The 23,243-nt window shown below is 49.3% G+C and overlaps 1 protein-coding gene across 4 annotated transcripts in view; it reads left to right on the top strand.

The window, feature by feature from the left end:
• Positions 1-23,243, top strand: part of DICER1 (dicer 1, ribonuclease III) — a 69,655-nt gene that overhangs the window by 37,581 nt on the left and 8,831 nt on the right. For 3 of the 4 annotated variants that reach the window (XM_029950205.1, XM_029950206.1, XM_029950207.1), the window contains 15 exons: positions 837-969; positions 2,230-2,472; positions 3,109-3,263; positions 6,036-6,168; positions 7,161-7,236; positions 8,083-8,222; positions 9,962-10,141; positions 10,347-10,560; positions 10,753-10,906; positions 12,259-12,441; positions 12,704-12,809; positions 13,448-13,623; positions 14,538-15,312; positions 18,765-18,920; positions 21,926-22,790. In XM_029950205.1, coding sequence (XP_029806065.1) covers positions 837-969; positions 2,230-2,472; positions 3,109-3,263; positions 6,036-6,168; positions 7,161-7,236; positions 8,083-8,222; positions 9,962-10,141; positions 10,347-10,560; positions 10,753-10,906; positions 12,259-12,441; positions 12,704-12,809; positions 13,448-13,623; positions 14,538-15,312; positions 18,765-18,920; positions 21,926-22,790 — 3,689 coding nt within the window. The remainder of the gene's footprint in view (positions 1-836; positions 970-2,229; positions 2,473-3,108; positions 3,264-6,035; positions 6,169-7,160; positions 7,237-8,082; positions 8,223-9,961; positions 10,142-10,346; positions 10,561-10,752; positions 10,907-12,258; positions 12,442-12,703; positions 12,810-13,447; positions 13,624-14,537; positions 15,313-18,764; positions 18,921-21,925; positions 22,791-23,243) is intronic. The other variant, XM_029950208.1, reaches the window with a different exon arrangement.

A 23,243-nucleotide genomic window follows, 5' to 3' on the forward strand; every position in this document is an offset into this window, starting at 1 on the left:
TCCCTTCCCTGGCAGCCTGGGCCAGGGACTCTGGCACTGACTGCCGTGCCGAAGTCTGGCGTTCCGTTGTGCAGAACTGGGGGTCAGCGGCTGAGGGGGGAACGCCAGGAGAGTGTTGGACACGGAGGGGGCCTCTCTTGACCTGGAGCGCTGCTTCCAGTGATAGAGGGTGTTGCGGGGAGACCGAAATAATCATGCTGGGTTTCACACACAGCAGGCGCCCCCTAAGGACGCGTAGCAGGAGCGTGAGGTCTCCCTTGCCGCAGAACCCCCCTTAGCCTCAGCGTGCTGGTGTGCGTTCTGTGGAAGCTTGGCCATTGAGGCAGGGCCTTGACTGCGGCCACGAGAGTGTGTGTGTGTGTGTGTGTGTGTGTGTGTGTGTGTGTGTGTGTTTGGAGAAGTACAGCGAGCTTTCAGAGAAGTGTGTGCGGCTTGTTCATTATAGGTCCTGGCCTGAAGCCAAGATGTTTGAGGATTCCATGTTCCTCTCTGCCTGGCCCTGTCCCCTGCCGGGCTGCATTCCTAGTAAGTCATCACTGCCAAATTAGAAAGTTTGAAGTACTGGGACCGTTTTGTTCGTCAGTCTAAATCAGCTTTGTATTTGGTGTTGTAAATGGTGGGTCCACAGATCTACGCAGTGCAGAGTGGCAGTGATTTCTGTTTAAGCTCGTTGAAAAAAAGAAAAGCTAAACCCAAATAACCCCAAGACCATTTTGTGAGGTATGTTGGCAAAAAAGACCTGTATTTCCATTGTCAGGGAGACCTTACAAACAAATGTTTAAATTTTTTCCCCCCCTCAGCAATGCTTAACTTCCAAATGTATATAATTTTCTTAGATTGATAAAGGAAGCTGGCAAACAAGACCCAGAGCTGGCTTACATCAGCAGCAATTTTATAACTGGACATGGCATTGGAAAGAATCAGCCTCGTAACAAACAGATGGAAGCAGAATTCAGAAAACAGGAAGAGGTAACTTAAGTTGAAATAATCGTACAGTAACCATTTTCAGAATATGTTGAACTCCGTTCAGAGGAGCTCCCTTCCTTCATAGTTGCTCGGTGGCGCTTCTGATAACGTAGAGGACGTGCTCCTAGAGAGACTGGCTGTCTCCGCCGAGGTGGCTCTCTGGTGCCTCGTGTGTTCGGAGTTAGAAGAGCTGTCTAGGAAATCCGTTTTGCCTTAATTACCATCAACCACTTCATTCTCCTTCATCGGACTGATGGCGTTTCCTAGAAGAAACAGAGCATGTGTAACCAGGACTCCTGTCGACTCCGTATGACTGAGCAACAGGATGAAGTACTTTGTTCCCATGGTTTCCATTTAAAGTCCTGCCTTGGTTGACTACTTCAAACACAAGGCTATATTTTAACGATTTTGTCTTCATATTTTTCATACATTCTAAGATCTTAATATAGGAGACAGCATTGTAAAGATGGGAAACCTCATATAGTGTTCTGGCTGGCAAACAGAAACTTCCTATTTGCAGTTTGTTATTTAACTGAGAGAATAATTCCTGTTGGCGTTCATTTTCTGTGTCATAGCTGTTTGATGACGCTCCAAGTTTGGAGACTCTCATAGCCAGTGTGGTAGATCTGTTTGAAAGCCAGCCTTACTTTCTTATGTAACTTCTCATTTGGGAAATGGTGTTATTTTAAATCTAGTATAAAAAATTTTTCACTTAATTATTTAATTAGTGGTTCTGATTCCTTAAATTGAAAATGTCCCAAGATGCCAGAAAGTAAGTAATACCTTACCTGTAATTTTTTAATTACAAGTGTTTTTGAGGGATTTTGGTGAGAGAGTTTTGACATCTTTGGAGGGCTGTTGGCACAGTGTCACGGACGTAAGATACCACTGTGGGAGGCCAGAGTATCAGCAGGACCCCAGAAGTGGATTCACTTGGTCACTCTGTTGGTTACATTCTCTTGTGGCTGTTGAAGAACCAGCCTCTCCCACCAGAAGGCTTTATAGGGTTCGTACATACTTGTGTATGGTGACGGGCCCTTTGACTTCTCAAGTCCCATCCAGTTGAAAATAAGTCAGAGTCTCTTTGCGCATGTGCTCAGGCATCTTGAGTTTTGCGTGAAGTTGTTGTCTTCTTTAGCCTGGACTTAAATTAGACTGAGTGCGCCTAGAGTATGTGTCAGAAATGGCACTTTTCACTTACTTGCACTGCTCTGTTCCTTTGGAAATTCCTTAGAATTGCTTTTCTTGGTGGACTTTTTTCAGGTACTTAGGAAATTTCGGGCACATGAGACCAACCTGCTTATTGCAACAAGTATTGTGGAAGAGGGTGTCGACATACCAAAATGCAACTTGGTGGTGCGTTTCGATTTACCCACAGAGTATCGATCCTACGTTCAGTCTAAGGGAAGGGCAAGGGCCCCGATCTCTAATTACATAATGCTAGCGGATACAGACAAAATAAAAAGTTTTGAAGAGGACCTTAAGACATACAAAGCTATCGAAAAGGTAAGTTCCAAGAGTCAGTATGGTGTCTTTAAGTTATTTTCTATGTGCAGAGACACAGACCAAAACACCGTTATCTACAGAGCGCAGTCTCAACAGGGGTGTGCAGTGTGAATGTTGTAAGAGAGTCAGGCAACCACAGACCCAGTGGTATTTTCCAAACTGTTTGAAAGCTCGCAGTGGAAATGGTCCTGTGGTTGTCAGGGAAGCGTGCCTGGAAAGCGTCCTGTTGGTGTGGACACTGCAGTCCTAGTTGAGGGACTGAGTTGAGTGGAGCGGACAGAAGGTGATGACACAGCCCGTGTGTGTGTGTGTGAGTGTGAGTGTGTGTGTGAGTGTGTGTGTGTGTGAGAGAGTGTGTGAGTGAGAGTGTGTGTGAGTGTGTGTGTGTGTATGTACGGTACCATGCAAACCGTGTGCGCACGCGGTGAGTGTCTCCACGTGACTGGAGGGGGCGGGGGACGCTCTGGGGGTCGTTTCCGCACCACGTGACCTCGGAGCCCTGAAGCTTGTGTAGGAGAGCACGTTGCTTCCCGCCAAGATGGCCTTTTCTGTAGGCGCAGAGGCAGAGGCAGACGGCTGGCGGATGGCAAAGGAAGCATTTGTTCTTCGCGTAAAATCTGTTTTCCCAATGCTCAGATCTTGAGAAACAAGTGTTCCAAGTCCGTCGACACGGGCGAGGCTGACATTGAACCTGTCGTGGATGATGACGACGTGTTTCCACCGTACGTGCTGCGGCCCGATGACGGTGGTCCCCGGGTCACTATCAACACGGCCATTGGACACATCAACAGGTATGACATGAAGTCGTTGACGTGGAGAACCTAGGGGTGTTGCACGATTTAAGTCTAAAGCTGTGAGTATCGTCGTGTTTGCCTGTTGCAAAGAATCACCAATCTTTCCGTCTGTGGCTTGTAATATTTTGGCAAGAGAAAGAAATGTTGCTTTTTTTCCATTCATGCTGCTTTTTGGTCAAAAGGTAAAAACATTATTGTGCCGTGATAAACGTTTAGCTTTGTTGGCAAGGCAGACTTGATGAAGGTGTGATTTTTTTTCCCTCTGTTTATTTATTTGAGAGAGAGAGAAAGCACAAGTTGGGGAGGGGCAGGGAGAGGGAATCCCGAGCAGGCCCCGAACTGTCAGCATGGAGCCCAACCTGGGGCTCAAGCTCACGAACTATGAGATCATGACCTGAGCTGAAGTTGGACGCTGAACTGACTGAGCCACCCAGGTGCCCCAAGGGATGCTTCTCTTAATGAGACTTAATTTTACAGTGCTCACTGGCCTGAAAAATCTCGTGCCATGAATGTTGAGGAATGTGAATTTTCCATTAGCTGTGATGTTACAAGATTATGATAAATTAGCTTCCATTTTTGATTAGGTGCTAATTTACTTTGTCCAGAATCAGTAATAACATTGCCAAGAACTAAGAACAGCAGAAACATACCTAGATTATGTATCAGGACAAACTTCTGTACAGAGGCAAAATAAAGGAGCAACTGACATAAGATTTTCTTTTTAGCTTTTTAATTTGGAACCATTTCAGACTTTAAAATGTTGCAGGAACACTGCAAGAACTCCCGTATACCCCCACCCAGAGAGACCCAGTCCGGTTCCACGAGAATGTTTCTGGTAGTGAGAGGACCCGTCAGGAGCGGGGCGGGGGTGGGGGGGGTATTTTCCTTACCTCTCCAGTCTCCTTCAGCCCGGAACTCTTCTGGTCTTTCCTTGACGTTAATGCCCTTGACACTTTTGAAGCTCGTAGGCCAGCCATTTTGTGGGCCGTCTCTCAGTGTGGCTTTCTCTGCTGTTTCTGACGCCGAGCCCCAGGTCATGTGCTGGGGCCGTCACATCGCAGAAGCAGAAGCGATGCCACGTTGTCCTCGTCCTGCCCTGCCGGGGGCGCTCGGTGTCCCATCTGCGCTCTTCCTGGTGGCGGTGGCCCTGATCACTCACAGGGCCGCCCGCTCCCTCTGTTGTAGAGTTGCCTTTTCCTCCCTTCACAGTGAGTGTATAGTTGATGGGGAGATGGTTTGAGACCATGTAAAACGTATCCCTCCTCCTGGCTTCGGCCATTCGTGTAAGTATTGGTATTTCTTGCCTGAATTGGTCATGGCTGTGGCATCTGCCAAACGGTCATTTTCTAATTCCGTTGTTCTGTTTGTTGGCATTCTGCCGTAACGAAGAGCTTTCTCATTTCTCTGTTCGTGAATTCTTTTTGTTATTGTTTTTTAATTGAACACGAACTGAGGGACTTCTGTTTGATTTAGTGGGTTGTATTCTGCTTACTGTCATTTGTCATTTACTTTGACGTCACAGTTATCTCAGATTTGGCCAGTGAAAGCCCCTTCGAGTGAGTCTTTTTTACATCACTCTTATTCTTTGGTCACTTCCTTATTTTATGGCACACTAAGGTGGTGTTGATTCAACTCTTACTTTCCTTACCCCGGCCTAGATATTGGCTTTTCTCCAAAAGGTTCTGGTTTTCACTAGCGGCAAATGAGTGGTGTCTAGAAACCAACGTGTGAGCACTGAGTGTGTTTATCACCTCTGGAGTGTTGCTGCTTGCAGGCTCCTTAGTTGATAGAGCTAGAAACCACGTGTGTGTGTGTGTGTGTGTGTGTGTGTTCACGTTCATAGCCGTATTTCCTTATCTGACCTCCTTTATATTGTCACGTCCACCTTTACTGTGACACTACAGGGTCCATTCTAGTTTTCCTCTCCTCCATCTTTACTTCTGGCTTCTTCCATAGTGAGAGATAGGACTCCCATTGCCCTCAAAGTAGTTACTTTTATGTTCAGTGTCCCCGAATGCAGGCAGCCTCGTATTCTGCAGGGCTGCCACCGTGTTTGCGTGTCCTGAATGCCTGGGCCGTGACCTCGCAGGGCGGCCGCTCATTCCGCTGCCCCCCCTGCATGAGTCCTGCTCCCACCAGATCACGTTCCTGTCCCAGCGCCCTCCTTGCTCGTCTCAGTGCCCTTGAAGCCAGCTTCCTGGCCTGCATCACTCACCGTGTGCTGCGGTGGGCGTGTGGTGGGAGGGGAGGGGTGGGCTTCCTGTTCTGATGCTTTCCGTCCTGTCGGCTCTGGGCTGTCCTTCCAGCCTCTTCTGGTGCCTTCCCTGGGCGGGCCCTGCTCGCTCGCCAGTGCACGCAGGACAGTAAGGACCCAGCACTGGCGTTGTGTGCCCTGATGGATTCCATGCGATACTTTCTGTGTTAGCACCGGGCATGTCTATTTAAGTTCAAATAGTCATTTCAATCAACATGAAATAAATTTAGAAATGAGTTTCCTAACAGTCCTCGCCACATTTCAAGTGCTCAGTGGCCGTCCCATTGGGCAGTACACTGACACAGAATGTCACAGCAGACGACTCTTTTGGACAGCAGTGTTCCTCTTACTGAAAGTTTGTAGCAGTGAAACTCAAACCCCACATATCAGTACCAATCGAGTAGAGGGGAAGAGGGACGTAAAAAATTAAACTTCAGGATATGACTACCAAAACGGATTTTTTTCCTCTATTTCTCAGTTCTGGATTTAGCATCAGAATTTCTTTTTCTTCACAGATACTGTGCTAGATTACCAAGTGATCCGTTTACTCATCTAGCTCCTAAATGTAGAACTCGAGAGTTGCCTGATGGTACATTTTATTCAACTCTTTATCTGCCAATTAACTCACCTCTTCGAGCCTCCATTGTTGTAAGTGTAGAAAAAGAAATGATTGTGCCTTGAAAGTATGTCATTAATGGATTTTTTTTTCAGCTTCTCTATACCAATGCAAGTTAGAGGTAAATTTAGCTTTAAATCTGGTTTTTTTAAATTTAATGTTCATTTATTTTAGAGAGAGAATGTGCCGGAGGGCTGGGGGAGGGGGGGCGCAGAGAGAGGGAGACAGAGGATCTGAAGCGGGCTCTGCACTGACAGCAGAGAGCCTGACACAGGGCTCAAATCCACAAACCACGGGATTGTGACCCAAACCAAAGTCTGATGCTTGGCTGAGCCACCCAGGCGCCCTGCTTTAAATCTGTTCTCAAGAGAATGTTTCTAAGTCTCTTGTGGTCAACCACACGCTCAGATCCTCCCCAGACTGTAGGACTAGATGACCCCTGCAGGTTCCTCTGAGATCTTCCTAGTGTCAGCGTGTCTGACCGAATCCCTCAGCTGTGGCTGAAGAACCTTGCAGGAATAGAATTTTTAAAATATATTTGGGCGTTTGTAGTTGTTTGGTTGTTCACCTGACAGTCTGCCTCTGTGTAACTGCCATCCTCGGACCCAGTACTGATTTCCAGGTCTTCCGGGACGACTAATTTCACTGGCACATGAAAATCGGTTCTGTTAATGTGTGTGCCATAGTCACATTGTGATACATCTTTAGTTTTTTTTTTTTTTTCCTGTTTGTAGATTAGTCCAGAGAAGATCCATTAAGATCTTACTGAAATCTGTACTCATTAAAATAGTCAAATCTCCATGATAGTGACCTAGGTTTTTTACTGGGCAGGGCTTTTTAAAAGTGGCCATTTCACCTGTGGAAATCAGGGTTTGAACAAACTTGTTGGCATTTTTTCAAAACGAAGAGCTTCGCTCTGGTAAAGCTCAACTTTAAAGATGCTGGGGCGGAGGTTTTCTGGGAGCCGCGTGTGAGCGACCGAGGGCTGCGTGCGCGCAGTGGCCATGTCTTCTGTCACTTCCAGGGCCCTCCGATGAGCTGCGTCCGGCTGGCCGAGCGGGCCGTCGCTCTCATCTGCTGTGAAAAACTGCACAAGATCGGTAAGAGCGTCTGAGACGCACACGCAGGTAGAAGCGGCTCTGAGAACCTGGGAAACAAAAGCACATCGGGGACTCTAGGGCCCAGGACTCTGTGGCGCTCTGAACGCCCTGCTCTCTCTCCGTGCGCTCTGGCGAGGCCGGCCGGCCGTAAACACGGGGTGACTCGAGGGTTCCGTTATGTGTGCCACTTACCCGACGGCCACACCTCCCCGCAGACGGCTCCGAGGCATCTGCTCCCCGCACTGACCCTTTTCAACACATAAGGGTCTTCTTGTAACTGTTCAATCATGAGCATTCGTGTTCTGATGGGTCAGTCTCTCAAATGAGTTTAGTTGACAGATTAATCCATTTTTTTTAAATGGGAAGTCTTGTTTTCCATAGACTTTGTAAAACGGTGGGTGCTGTTTTTCCGTTCAGATGTTATTTAAAAATAAAAAGTTTTTTTTTTATGGACCTGTAGTTAACACGCAGTGTCCCCTTGGTTTCCGGCATACAGTGCAGAGGTTCCACGAGTCTGCATGCCATGCCGGCCCCCACCAGGGTAGCTGCCGTCTGTCCCCACGCAGCCGCTGCAGCCCCGTGCACGGTCCTCCCTGCGCCTGCCGCGTTCGGACGCTATTTTTGCATCTTGGAGCAGAGTTTGTGATCGTGCTCACGTTGAATGTACGAATACTGAAACAGACTGCCTAACGCGTCACGTCCGATCGCTCTGCGATATCAAAGCAAAGACGCTTTAGTTTTCATTCCTCTTCCAGTTGCTTTCTAACACAGTGCTGCTCCAGGTTATATACTCATTAGAGAGGCAAAAATCAGGTTGTTTATGCTAATTCTCTGTACATTTCTTAGGGGAACTGGATGACCATTTGATGCCAGTTGGGAAAGAGACAGTTAAATACGAAGAAGAGCTTGATTTACACGACGAAGAAGAGACCAGTGTTCCAGGAAGACCAGGTTCCACCAAACGAAGGCAGTGCTACCCCAAAGCGGTTAGTGTCGGTTAGAACCTGAACACAGATCTAGCCTTTCTGACCTCCCTCCCCCTGCCCCCACTACATCCAGGCTCCTTTCTCCCGCTGGGGTTCCCAGACCTTGTCGTTTGGCCCTCCTGGATCTCCGCTCGCTCCCGCCCGCCACGGCTGCTCACCAGGTCAGCCGGCCCCTCCCCGCTCCCACGTGTGCCCGTGCTCGCTCCCGCCCGCCCGCCTGGGACACTGCTTTGGTATTTCTTCTCTAAAGGAGTTTGGCCTCATTTGTCAAATTCTGTCGAGAGTGAGCTCGTTCCCTGTAGAGACACTTTTGGTTTCATTCGCTTTAGCGGGAAGATGTTTGGCTTGTGTTCGGGGCTAAGATGAGACCAGCAGGACAAGCTGGGCAGGCGAGGGGGGCGTGCGCCCAGGGACGCGTCCGGAGCTGGGACGTGGGCTGCCTGCGGTCACAGCCAATTCCACGCCACGTCGGGCTGACTGGCATCCTGCAGGATTTGTGCACCACGCCGCCCCCGACTCGGATGTCTGGGTAGAGCCATCCTGGGCTGCAGGTCTCATTGAAAAAATACTGACCGTTTTTCCCTCATGAGAGTCGTAAACGAAAGCAAAGTTTTGCTGTGTGTTTTCATCCTAGTCCCAGAGTATGGTTCTTTTGTTTTGTTTTTATGTTGAGCATCTCACTTTTTAAGGAACTCTTTAAAACTCAGCTGAGCATTTTCAAGATTCAAAATCATGTCAGTTGTTTAAAAATTAGGAATGTTACCCGTTTCCTGCAATGCTTGTTTCCCTCCGTTTTCCTCAAGGCTTGTTTCTCGGTCTTCCCAATCCGCCTTTACCCTGGAGGCCACGGGGCTTGTTTCAGAGGACAGACGTCTTCAGCCGTAATGATGCGTTTCAGTTAACAGACACGCTGTGGATTACCTGATACTTTGTTAACTATAACAATCTCCTTGCCAGTGTTTCTGTGCCTTTTAACTGCAGCTGCAGTTCATGCCCTTGACCGTCAGAAACCGCACGACTGACTCTGTTGTGTGGGCCTGTGAGGATATGGAGAGTTCAGAAACGATCTCGGACTCCTTAGACTGCGGTTTGCGCCTATAGCTAGACAGCCGTCAAAAGTGATGCCGATTTGTGTCGGCCAAGAAAGATGTCCCCAGGGCAGTCATTGGAGATAAAAGATGAGGTGATGACAGCCTTTGCTGTGTCATTTTGCGTGTGGTGAAGCACGCGAGTGTGTGCATGTTGATCCACATTTGCACACTAGACAAAGTCTGGAAGACACCGTCTGTCAGTGTTACAGTAGAGGTGATGTCTGCGCAATCCGATTATGTGGGACTTCTAAAAATTTGCGTTTTTTCTGATACTCGACAGTGAGTGAAGACGAAAAGTCCCAAGGAAGAAAAGAGTTCTCTAATCAAAAGAAATGAATCAACAGTTCAAATGAATAGCGTTTCTAAGAAAACACCCTGCAGGGTTTGATCGTTTATATAATTTGAGTGTTGGCTGTAGAGTCAGCAGTGCATCATGAGGGAGGGGACCTTGGGCCACTTGAGCCCAGACCTGAGCAGTGCCGAGTGTCCCCCGGGGGTAAGTACTGAGGTCTCCTACCCTGGGTGTTTACTTCCCTTTCTCGCATCAACTTTTAGGAAAGCTACGAGTAAATTGGGTTTTTGCCAGTGTCTGGAAAGATCCAACTCTTACGTGTGATCTTGATGCTTAGGTTTTCTTTCGACTTCTAGATTCCAGAATGTCTGAGGGATAGCTATCCCAAACCTGATCAGCCCTGTTACCTGTACGTGATAGGAATGGTTCTGACGACACCGTTACCGGACGAACTCAACTTCAGGAGACGGAAGCTCTACCCTCCGGAAGACACCACGAGGTGCTTCGGGATCCTGACGGCCAAGCCCATACCTCAGGTACACGGTTCTCAGCGCTGCGGGAGAGGGGACAGCTGAAATGAGAGCGCGCTCTCATGTCCTCAGAATGTCTGATGCTTAAAAAAATCAAGGTGTCCCTGCTGTCCCCTGACCGACAGCGCCGTGCCCCCTCTGAAATGAAATACCCGAAATGGACTAAAATGCCTGGTAACGTTGGGGATGCTTGCTTCTTCTTTCCTCCAAGATCCCGCACTTTCCTGTGTACACACGCTCCGGAGAGGTCACCATATCCATTGAGTTGAGGAAGTCTGGTTTCACGCTGTCTCTCCAGATGCTTGAGTTGATTACGAGACTGCACCAGTACCTCTTCTCCCATATTCTTCGGCTTGAAAAACCCGCACTAGAATTTAAACCCACAGACGCTGATTCAGCCTACTGTGTTCTACCTCTTAACGTTGGTAAGAAGGGGCCCGGACTCTGACGTGTTGGCTGATCCTAGCTGGGAACGGAAGCTTGCTGAGCCTTCGTGTCTTGTGGCCGCTACAGAAGTGTCTTACTAGAGACCACTCTAAGTTAGACACCTGCTCACGTGTGTAAGGATACTGGCCGTGTCCTCTCTCAGCACACTAACGAGTCTTTTCCTCCTTCAGTGAATGACTCCAGCACTTTGGACATTGACTTTAAATTCATGGAAGATATCGAGAAGTCTGAGGCTCGCATAGGCATTCCCAGCACAAAGTATTCAAAAGAAACACCCTTTGTTTTTAAATTAGAAGATTACCAGGACGCCGTTATCATTCCGAGGTAAGCGTGTCGGCAGAGTGCCCAGCGAGGGGAGCGCTCTGCTTCCGGAGGGCCCCTCGCTCGCCTGGAGACCCAGCTGGGCCATGGCGTTGTCACTGGCGGGAGGTGTAGGCGTCTCTGCCTGGCCGGCCTGTTCTCCCAGCTGACGGCCTCTCGCCGTGGGAGGACGGTTGTACTTTGTCAAGTTCAGATCATCTGACTGTTGTTGAAAGCTTTCTTAAAATCTTCATTTTTTTTTTTTTTAAGGCTTATTTATTTTTAAGGGGGAGGGGAGAGAGAGAGAATGAATATCGCAAGTGGGCTCTGCACTATCAGTGTGGAGTTCAACCCAGGGTTCAAGCCCACTCCCTGAGGTCATGACCTGAGCCGAAGTCGGATGCTTAACCAGCTGAGCCCCCCAAAGTCTTTATTGTTTTAATCCCCAAAGTCTTAAAGAATTTGCATAACAGCTTCTTAAACTTTTTAATAGGGAATTACAGTATTAAGTGCAATGAAGTAGTAAATCAGGATGCTTTTTGTCTTATTTTGTAAAAATCCAGGAGATAGTTTTTGAGCAATACATTTAAACTGAGGAGGCTTTCATAAAATCAGAGTACTGGCTGTCATCCCAACTATAATTCTTGGCTGTAATTCCTTGATTTTTTTTTTCTTCTTTGCAATTTAGAGTCAAATTAAAAGTTTTTTTAAAGTTTTTTATTGTTACTATTGTTGTTCATTTTTGGGAGAGACAGAGTACTAACATGGGAGGGGCAGAGAGAGGGAGACACAGAATCTGAAGCAGGCTCCGGGCTCTGAGATGTCAGCACAGAGCCAGATGCGGGGCTCGAACCCACGAACCGTGAGATCATGACCTGAGCCAAAGTCAGATGGTCAACTGACTGAGCCCCCCAGGCGCCCCTTGAAGTCCTATTTTAAGTGTTAGCTGTCATCAGACTGTTAGTACTGGAAGTGGTGCCTTCATGCCTTCTGGTGGCGGGCACCTCTCATGCTTGGCACGTTCGCCATGCAGAGCGCTTGCTTCCTCAGCTGGTAGGAGAGTGAAAGTTTTCCACCCTGTTTATATTACTGAAACTAAGATTTCAAGGTGCCGTCTAGCTTTCGTGTGTTATCAGAGCGATCAGAGATGTTTAGGACGAGGATAAGGGTAAAGCAGGGTGGCGTGGAAAATCCGTTTTTACTTGATATAAACGTAGTTTTGTCTTACACCCGCTTGAAACATACTATTTGGCATTGAAGTTTTCATTACCGCTATTTGTTTTTAGCCACTGAATTTTAAACTCCTAATTTGCGTTTTCCTAGTAAAAGCACTCATTGAGGATAGTTGCTTTCAGTGCATTGCTTTTCTTTTTTAGATACCGCAATTTTGATCAGCCTCATCGATTTTATGTAGCTGATGTGTACACTGATCTCACCCCACTGAGTAAATTTCCTTCCCCTGAGTATGAAACGTTTGCAGAATATTATAAAACAAAGTATAACCTTGACCTGACCAATCTCAACCAGCCACTGCTGGATGTGGACCACACATCTTCGAGGTAAGGGGTTCCGGAAGGGGCGTTTGACTTTCACCTGCGGCGTTACTTGCTGAGGTCAGCAGACAGCGGGGTTCATTGTCCCACTGCCCGCCCTGGACTCTGAAACCGGGAGATTCCTTGCATGGACAGCTGCCCGGGGCGGGGTCCTGGAGTCTGCAGTGTAGATGAGGTCCACGGTGACTCGCAGGCGCTCTGGTGGTGGAGCCACGGGGAAGGGGCTCCTTCTTTTCGTTTGATAAAATTAGTTTTTACATGTTCATAGACTTAATCTCCTGACACCTCGCCATTTGAATCAGAAGGGGAAAGCCCTCCCGCTGAGCAGTGCTGAGAAGAGAAAAGCCAAGTGGGAGAGTCTGCAGAACAAACAGGTAACGTGTCCACCAGCCTCGTTTACTCTTTTGAAAGAGAAGTTTGGCTTTTATGTTGTCCAGTGAACTGAGTGACTCAGGAAGTTTTTGGAAGATTCCAAGCCCTTAGGTTTGGTCCTGTTCTAGCTCATACTGTGTGTTAACTCGTATTTGAATGGCCTTTTGGAACTTGGACAGGTTTCCTTTTTGAAAAAAAAAATTTTTTTTTATGTCTTTTATTTATTTTTGAGAGACAGAGAGTCAGTGTGAGCAGGGGAGGGTCAGAGAGAGAGGGAGACACAGAATCTGAAGCAGGCTCCAGGCTCTGAGCTAGCTGTCAGCCCAGAGCCCGATGTGGGGCTCGAACCCACGGACCGCGAGATCGTGACCTGAGCCGAAGCCAGATGCTTAACTGACTGAGCCACCCAGGCGCCCCCAGGTTTTCTTTTTGTACTTGGTCCCCATTGGTAAAATTCGATTCATCCTTACAAATCCTAGGATAAATCCCATCCGGCCTTAAAGGATCATCTTTTGAAGTCAGCTTTCATTAGGATTTACAGTTTTTGTCTTTATCCATTCGTGAAGTCACTCTTTAATTTTTTATTCTTTTCTGTGTTTGCTTTACATGTGATCTGTCCACATTTTTTGCTTCTTCAAAGATACTGGTTCCAGAGCTCTGCGCCATCCATCCGATCCCAGCATCGCTGTGGAGAAAAGCGGTCTGTCTCCCGAGCATCCTCTACCGCCTTCACTGCCTTCTGACCGCAGAGGAGCTCAGAGCCCAGACGGCCAGCGACGCCGGCGTGGGCGTCCGGTCACTTCCCGTGGATTGCAGGTAGGCCGGTGCTGTCGGCCAGAGAGGGCGCGGGTCCGTGGGGGCGTCCGGTCACTTCCCGTGGATTGCAGGTAGGCCGGTGCTGTCGGCCAGAGAGGGCGCGGGTCCGTGGGCGCCTGTTTGCAGCAGAACGGAGTTAAGTCCCAATTTTAATGTCATACAGAATCATTCTTGAAGGACTGGAAAGCACGGATGTCTCACACGTGCAACAAACGCATCCTGTGACTCCCGCATTCTTGTCAAGTTGCAGAGGGAGGGGGCCCGTTCCTCCCTCCGGTGATGGCAGTCAGAGTGAGAACGGGCCCAGCTCTGTCACCATGCTGATTAGTGGCAGTTGCCTCAAGGTGTTCTTTGTCCTTCTCGTCCCACTGGGAAGGCTTTCGCATTCGAAGGAAGTTCCTGGCCTCACTGCGCAGATTAATTTTGGTCATCCAGTTGAGACCACAGTGCTTCCAGGGATAAAGGGACCTTAAAACAGAAGAGCTGTGGTCACAGCTGCGTTTGCTGAGCCCTTACGTGCTGTCAAACACTGGTTTAGTCGCTGTAGGCTGTCTTGGGTCATTTGATCACTAGGGCAACCCTAGGGGGAAGGGGTCGTTAGCCCCTCTTGCGAGTGCGGGAAGCCAGGGCGCAGATCCCAGGCTCCTCAGCCGGAGGGCCTGGAACTCCCGCCCAGACGGTGGCTCCAGGCCCCGTCCGCGCCGCCCCGTGCTCGCTGTCGGGTGAGCCAGCTCCCGCCGCGCTTCGAGCAGACTTCCGCGTGGTGATTTCCGCCTTGGGGACTCGCCTCCCCTCCGAAGTGGGAACTCACTGATAGGCGGCTTTATTTTACTTACTCATTTTATCCACTTTGTTCTTGCTCTAAGCCTCATCCCTTGGAAGGGTCTGATGACGTCATAAAAATGTCTTCGCAGATACCCTAACCTAGACTTCGGGTGGAAGAAATCTATTGACAGCAAATCTTTCATCTCAATTGCAAACTCCTCTTCGGCCGAGAACGAGAATTACTGTAAGCACAGCACACTTGTAGTCCCTGAACATGCTGCACGTCAAGGTGCTACTAGAACCTCCTCTCTAGAGAATCGTGACCAAATGTCTGTGAACCGCAGAACGCTCTTCGGCGAGTCGTCCGGGACGCGCCACGTCGAGGCCTCGACAGACCTCACGGCGATGAACGGTCTCTCTTACCATAAAACCCTTGCCAATGGCCGTTGCGATCTGGCTAACAGAGACTGTTGCCAAGTGAGTCAGCCGAGTTACTACAAGCAGGAAGTGCCCGGACAACCAACTACCTCATACCCCGTGTACAGTTACGAGAACCAGCCCAAGCCCAGCGATGAATGTACTCTCCTGAGTAATAAATACCTAGATGGAAACGCGAACACATCTACCTCAGAGGGAAGTCCCGCAGCCGCCCTGACGCCCGGTACTCGCGATGCTGCCCCCGCGGCCCGGGACGGGAGGGCTTCTGCGCCGAGCCTTGGTGCCGGCTACTCCTCCAGGACTCTGGGCCCGAACCCGGGACTTATTCTGCAGGCTCTGACCCTCTCCAACGCCAGCGATGGCTTTAACCTGGAGCGGCTCGAAATGCTTGGCGACTCCTTCCTGAAGCACGCCATCACCACCTATCTCTTTTGCACTTACCCCGACGCTCACGAGGGCCGCCTTTCCTACATGAGAAGCAAAAAGGTAAGAAACGCTGTGGTTCTCAGGTAGAGCAAGCGCTCGGCGTGCCTAGGGTGTGGGGACCCCCCCCCCCGGCCCGGCTGGTTTCAGAGGATGAGGGGCCGTGTGGACAGGGCGCTGCTTTTCCGGGACGAGGCACTTGGGTTTGGGGCGCCGGCTGGCCTGTCTGTGCCTGGTCGGTGGACAGAAATTCAGCTCCGATGGGACCGTTTGCAAGAGTATGTGCGCTCGCTGGGTCCCAAGGGGACGTGAAGAAGTACACGGCCTGGTTATCTGGGGGGACTCGCACTCGAATTTCATCGAGAGAGACGTTTGTCTGGGAGAACGCCGTCTTGGCACGCAGGGCACACGGATGTGGCGAAAACGCGGGCCTTGCGTGTTCGAGCTCATCGGGGGGGGAAGGGAAGTGGAGGGACGGGAGCTCAGTGGCTCTCCAGGGCACAAGGGGGTGACGCCAGAGCTCCGAGCATGCAGGGCCCGAGCGCCCAGAGGAACGGTGTGACCTCACTCCAGTGTGTTAGGGTTTAAGAGAAGCACCGAAGGTAAAACGTTTAAATGATGATGAAAGCGGTGTCACAAGGCGACACATACCTGCCCGGCACGGGACTTACAAAGCTACTCGTTGCCCCAAATGCTCAGAGAGGAGGGCTGTCGCCGGGAGGCGGCGTTCTCAGAAGAGGTGCCTTGGCACCTCGCGTGTAAGCAGAGTGAACTCGGTGGCTCTTCGGTGGCAGCAGGCAGGGGTGTGGAAACACCGAGGAGAGGGTGCCAAGGCAGGGGTGAAGCTCTGTGTGGGAGACCTTCGCGATAGGCCCGGGAGCGAGCGCGTACTTGGAACCTCAGGGGTGCTTTTCTCATCGGGCTCTTACCGCTCAGGAAGCGGGGGCTGTACGTGACCACTCGGGTAGCGGAGCGCGGCCCAAGTCCAAGTGCAAAGCCACACCGGGCTGGGCGGTCGGTTGGGCCTTTGCGGAAGTGTAAGCAGACAGAGTAGGGGATAGTTCTTGGGTTCCGGCAGTGACGATGGCACTGGGGTGGGCACTGGTATTTCAGAGGGAATGAGAGTTGAAACTCACACTTAACTAAGCGTTTCCTCCAGCCAGACGCTACTTTTGCCGTCTTACATGTGTTAACCGCCTGATTTAATTCTGCATGCTTTTATTAGTGTTTTTACTTCATATATAATTGTATACGCTTTCATTATCCCTGTCCTGTAGGTGAGCATCCTGAGGCAGGAAACGTTAGCTTGCCCCGGGGTTCCGTGGCAGGTGCGTGGCAGATGATGTCACTCTGTAACGCTGGACGCTGCACTGAGCGTTTTGCAGACCTCATTTACTCTTTGTCACTGAGCTCCTGAGGTAGATACCATGTCTCGATTTTGCAGATGGGGAGACCCCTGCCCAGAGAGTTTACTTTAGTTGGTGTAGGGTTACTTAACTCACCAGAGATGATCAGGAGGGCGTCGGAAGCTGGAACCCATACCCTTCACCGCCCTTCTCGCGGCCACTCTGTGTGACTGGGGGACAGAGAGACCCGTGATGCCAGGGTGCCCGTGTGTAGGCTGGGGCCATGGCGGTGCCCTTGGTGGGGTAAGCACAGACGGCGGAATCGGGGTTAGGTTTAGGGTTTTCGGACCTCGTGGAAAATGAAGTGAAACCTTGGGACCATTGAGAATTTCGGACTGAGCCATGGGCTGGGGGAATCGTGTTCATCAGTGGTCATCCAGGCTGTCGGGACACGGATCAGCGAGGTTGTAGGAAGGAAGCCTCAGAGGGAAGAACGGGCCTAAGGCGATAGCTTGTATCCTCTCTTAGGTAAGAAATTAGCATACGCCTTTCAAAATTTACATCCCTTCATCTGCCCAGAAAGCTTTGGCTCCTTGATCGAGGTCACAGTCATTCCCTCAGCCCGGTCTGGGGTCCTGATCAGGCCCAGGCCCCTCCCTGGGCTTCGCACAGACTCCACCACACACGCACGCTGTTGTTCCTCTCTCACGGCCCTCCCCCTGCATGTGACTGGCCCTCAATTCTTTCTTCCTGTTCCATCCTGCCGCCCATGCCGTCTGACTGAGGACGTGACTGCCGTCTGACTGAGGACATGACTGCCGTCTTCACTGAGGACGTGACCGCCGTCTGACTGAGGACACGACCGCCATCTGGCTGTGAACGTGACCGCCGTCTTGACTGGACATGACCGCCGTCTGACTGAGGACGTGACTGCTGTCTTCACTGAGGACGTGACCGCCGTCTTGACTGGACATGACCGCCGTCTGACTGAAGACGTGACTGCTGTCTTCACTGAGGACGTGACCGCCGTCTGACTGAGGACATGACCGCCGTCTGACTGAGGACGTGACTGCCGTCTGGCTGTGAACGTGACCGCCGTCTTGACTGGACATGACCACCGTCTGACTGTGGACGTGACCGCCATCTGACTGAGGACGTGACCGCCGTCTGAGGTGCTGTGTTCTCCGGCTCTGGGAAAGGGTGCCGGCGTTTATTGGAGCTCGTACATTTCCGACAGTGAGTCACATAGTGTCTCCTGTAGACAGCGGTCCCTCCGCCCCCAGCCGCGGCGCCTGCTCAGTCTTTCTGACTGTGTTCTTTCAGGGACGTGGCTGCCTGTTCCATGGCAGCGAGTTACCTGGGAAAAGGGCTCATGAAGCACAGACATAAAAAGGAACCCGGTGTATGGAAAATGCAGATGACACAGACAGTTCTAGATCCTCATTTCCAGGTTCTTATTCGACATCTCCAGGTAGAAATGTTAACGAGTGAGCTAGGCAGGATGTGGCGTCCCTGGGAGAAGCAGCCCACAGGGCACACAGGAAGCTGTCTTACCGATGTGAATAAACAGGGAGGTATTACCTTTTGCTGGGTTTTAAAATGACTGGACAAAAATACCATTTGTGGCTGAGGGGTAAAAAGCATTTTTAAGCTCCAGGCATTCAGTGCCAGTCTCCACATGGCCGGGCCTGCGGCATTGCCCCCCCCCCCCCCCCCCCCCCCCCCCCCCCCCCCCCCCCCCCCCCCCCCCCCCCCCCCCCCCCCCCCGTTTACTTCACTGCGAATATTGTGGCACCTTAGACGCGTTAATTGTATTCTTTTCTGTTCTGACAGCCCCAGTTGGCAGTTTGCATTTAATAGCATCAGGTTGTGTTTTTTTTTAAGTTTGTATTATACAAATTGTTTGTTCTGACTTCATAGGGAATTTGCCTTAGTTTTTTCCTGATCTGCATTTGATGCTCAGATCATCCAGCTGCACTAAGGGCTGTAGAATACACGGGATGTGATGTTGCCTGTCACGAATAGGCAGAAAAACTGTATGTTCTTTACGGCTGATGACCATTTGTAGCGATATGAACAACATTTGGCTGAAGCTGTGTTTATCTGCCTGTGTGAGCCCCAGCAGTGGTCATTTATGGACAAGTGTCTTATAGATGTTTTCTACTAAAGGTCAGCAACTGTAACTTGTACCGGCTTGGAAAGAAGAAGGGGCTGCCCAGCCGCATGGTGGTGTCCATATTCGATCCCCCTGTGAACTGGCTTCCTCCTGGTTACGTAGTAAACCAAGACAAAAGTAACACAGAGAAATGGGAAAAAGATGAAATGGTAAGTTCTTGGCAACTGGAAGGATTTATTTTATGGTGAACGGGAGAATTTTGCCCTGTTAATTTTTTGTTTCTTTTCCATGGCGTATTTATAATAGAGTAGGTGTTTGATGCATTAAGTTACTTTCTCTAAGGAAACTGTCTCTTCATTGAATTTAGAAATAGTGTTATATTTTTGATGGAAGACAATTTTGTCGTCTTCACTTTCCAGAGGTATAGGATGTTGTGGACTCTGAAAAAGAAAAAACCCCCACAAAACTCCATGACCTTTCACATTATTATCCTGTATTACGGCCTAGCATAGATCCTTAGCTCTCTGTTCGATCAAATAACTCTTTCGTGATCTGTGATCTCCAGTCTGCGAAGTCATTAATTTCAACCAAGCCTTGCTTTGTAGTTGGTCTTCTCTGGTGACCTAAAAAAAAAAAAAAAAAAAAGATCATGAAGGTTGTAAATGAAGGTTGTAATTTTTTGGAAATAGTTAAATCTTGCCAGTGACTTAAGAAGGCCGAGCTTTAGCTGCAGCGGCTTCGTTTTGTCTTGTCTCGAAGGCCAGCAGAGGGCACCTCGGAGGGCTCCCGAGCCGCCGCCCGGGCCAACGCGAGCTCTCTCGCACTTTCACTTCTTGGACGTTTACTTTGCGTTAATGAGAAACTAGATTGTTCTTACTTCATTTTTCCTCCAGGGTAACAGTGAGAATACCGTGTCTTTCACAGACTGCTTCCTAAATATATGTGCTTTCATGTTGTCTTTTGGACATGCGTGTCCAAGTTCTTCTTGGCCTCAAATATTTCCAGGCCTGATGCTCTGCGACTCTGTTTTGATTTTTATCTTTTCGTTGAGTATATTTTTAACTCATGCAGTATTTGAAATAATTTCAGTATCTTGCAGAAATTGAACTCCTCTGGAAAAGCATTAGAATATTTTAATACAAGTTGGGATAGAAAAATTATGTTCGTTACTGCGTAAGAAATGAGTGGAGCCATAGAGGAAAATGTGTAGATTTTGAGAACTTTAGAGATAATATTGCCTATCAATGAAAAACATCCTAGGGATAACTATTCTGCCTCGAAAGTAGTTTCACAATCAGCTTAAAAAAAAAGAAAAAAGTTAGCATCAAGGTGATATTGACAAGTCCTTTTGATTAAAAAAATTTTTTTTAAGATAATTCTTAGTTTGCTTACCATTTCAGATGACCTGGCACTTTGGCTTCTGGAGTACATCAAAGAGACTGTTCATATTTTCACTTAGTAATTTATGCGTAACTGGAACAGGCCCTTACCGGCTCTGGAGGGAGTGTGCTGGCGCTCCTGCCCACCCGCCTCCCTCCGCGGCTCGGCGCTGTAGGAGAAATCTTTGCACACGAAGCTGATCACTCAGGTAGAGGCTTACTCGAACTGGAAGAGAAGGGTTTTATGCCTGGGTTTTTGTGAAGAGCTCAAAGTGTTCTTTGAAACCATTTAGGGAGGCCAAATCTGCTGTTTCACAGCTACAGAAACTGAAACCCAGAGGCATTAAAGAATTTGGCTCTGTGTGTGATCTAGCCCTGTCTTTGGGGTTGGTGTGTGTATATTGCCAATTTCAGACCTACAGTAGCATCTGCCTGAAGATATGTAAGGATTTTAATGAAATGTTTTTTCACACTGATTTTCTTTTTTTTTTTAATTACGACTTGCCTTTTTCAATGTAAGGACCAAACAGTAGTCAAAAGAGCTCACGTTACCTTGGGAAGGTACAGGGCTTTTTGTAGGAAATAGTTCCAAGAGGTCTGCCACTATGGTTTCTTTTCGTATTCTTCCGTAACCTTGCGAAACTTCTATAAACTTTCTTTATTAAAAAAAAAAAGATCGTTAAGGTGTATTGTTGTGTTGTGTAGATGTGTGGCTTGGCTCACTGCTCAGCTTTCTTTTCAAATACACTGTCCCTTTTGAGTCTGACTTAAAATGAAATATTCGCAGTATTTTAAAAATACTTGACAAGGTTTGAAAACTTTTTTGTCAGGAAATCTCTGGAAAGTTGTCGCTATCAAAATTGAAGCGTACTCTACCCACCCCCTCACCCCTGCCCAAATAAAGTCTTTTTTTTCCTTTCATTTCTTGTGCAACAGAAATTTGGCATCTTTCAGCATTGCGAAAAAGTTACATCATTCCTGAACCCTAGCCCGTTATTAAGGTTGTCATTCACAAATGAGCTTTTGCCAAAGAAATTGGAATTAGCAAAGATCTTCTGACAGAAATTGGATTGTTGTGTTTCACGTTAGTCTAAATTTTCTTCTGTTTTTGTCAGTTATGTTCTAATCTGTTCCTCTGATTACTGTAGCGAAGTGGAGGAAAAAGCCTAATTTCCCGAATTCGTTGCTTAGTGCAGTGAACTCTTTTGGTTTTCAAGCCGAGGAATCTAGTTTTATTTTGTGGCAAATGTACTTTGAAGTGGAAAATGGGGACAGAACTTTACCTGCAGCCCTGTTGCCTGTTTTTAATATTCTACCGGTTTTTAAAGTCATTCATCTTTTTTCCTGTTTATACTCTTTATTGCACAGATAATGCTTTTTCTGCATCTGGACTTTTAATTTTATTAATTTGAAAATCTTTTTGCAACATTTTAAAACTCTGTCAGCAAAACTGAAGACCTCTGTGATCGGCATGTGAGTGCTTTTATTGTGTGTCTGCCGGAGTAGGACTTCCTAGCTGAAGTTGGGCCTCGTGGACATTAATTTTAACTTTATATCCATGTACAGAAATCCTTAACTTAAAGCTTCATACTGGATAAAGGTCATTTTATAACTTAGAGAAATGAACATTCAAAGAACATGTTTTGCTTTGTTTATATGATTAAATAACTTATTTTATGTTAATTGAAAACAAATGGCCATGATTTTAAAGTTGCCTTTTAGTATTTGTGGTTGTCATTTGAAATTATCCATAACCCTTGCTTTTATTGAGTTTCAAACCCTTTTAAAACCAGCAGCTCTGCCTCCCCTCCTTCCCCGTTCCCCCCTCGTTTCAGACAAAAGACTGCATGTTGGCCAACGGCAAACCGGGCCCGGACCTGGAGGAGGAGGAGGAGGAGGACGGGGAGCTGATGTGGAAGGCCCCGAGGGAGGACGCCGATTTCGAGGACGACCTCCTGGAGTACGACCAGGAGCACATCAAGTTCATCGACAGCATGTTAATGGGGTCCGGAGCGTTCGTCAAGAAGATCTCTCTGTCCCCGTTTGCCACCACCGTCTCCGCGTACGAGTGGAAGATGCCCAAAAAGCCCTCCTTGGGGAGCGTGCCCTTCTCCTCCGATTTCGAGGACTTTGACTACAGCTCCTGGGACGCCATGTGCTACCTGGACCCCAGCAAAGCCGTGGAAGAGGACGACTTCGTGGTGGGGTTCTGGAACCCGTCGGAAGAAAACTGCGGCGTTGACTCGGGGAAGCAGTCCATCTCGTACGACCTGCACACGGAGCAGTGCATCGCGGACAAGAGCATCGCCGACTGCGTGGAGGCCCTGCTGGGCTGCTACCTGACCAGCTGCGGGGAGCGGGCCGCCCAGCTCTTCCTCTGCTCCCTGGGGCTGAAGGTGCTCCCGGGGACGAAGCGGACCGCCCGGGAGCCGGCCGGCAGCCAGCAGAAGGCCCTTCCAGGGGCCCGGGCCGTGGCCTCGGGGGCCGGCTCCCGCTCCTCGCTGTCGAAAGACCTGGAGTACGGGTGTTTGAAGATTCCCCCGAGGTGTATGTTTGATCATCCAGACGCAGACAAAACACTGAATCACCTGATCTCAGGTTTCGAGAATTTCGAAAAGAAAATCAACTACAGGTTCAAGAATAAGGCTTACCTTCTGCAGGCTTTCACACACGCCTCCTACCACTACAACACCATCACTGGTAAGGAGCCCAGGCGGCCCCCGGTCCCCAAACCCGCGGCCTCGTGCCCGCTGTGCTGGGCCGGCCTCGTTCCAGGAAAGCGTCCTGTGCACGCCTGGCTAGTGCAGGCCTGGCGCTTAAGGCGCACGGTGGCGGGAGGGAGCAAGAGAGACAGGAAGGAGGCTTGATTCCCGTCTGACAGCCCATCCCACGGCTTTTCGGGGCTCCTCCGGAACGGCGGGGCCCCTCCCCTCCTTCTGGCTGTTGTGAACCTGAAGCCGCCGAGCGGACTACGAGGCGCTTGTTCAGGGACGTCTCGCTGCCGTTGCTCTGACTCTGCCGGCCCCCCCCCCCCCCGCCCTGCGCTCCGGGTTTTCTCCTCCTCGGTTTAGTGGGGGGGGGGGGGCCGTCTATCAGATCAGAAGGGAGATTAGATGCCTGCAAAGTGCTGTCAGCTTCCGCTCGTGAAAAGCC

The sequence above is a fragment of the Suricata suricatta genome, chromosome 9 (assembly GCF_006229205.1).
Source record: "Suricata suricatta isolate VVHF042 chromosome 9, meerkat_22Aug2017_6uvM2_HiC, whole genome shotgun sequence".
In the NCBI taxonomy this organism is placed as follows: Eukaryota; Metazoa; Chordata; class Mammalia; order Carnivora; family Herpestidae; genus Suricata; species Suricata suricatta.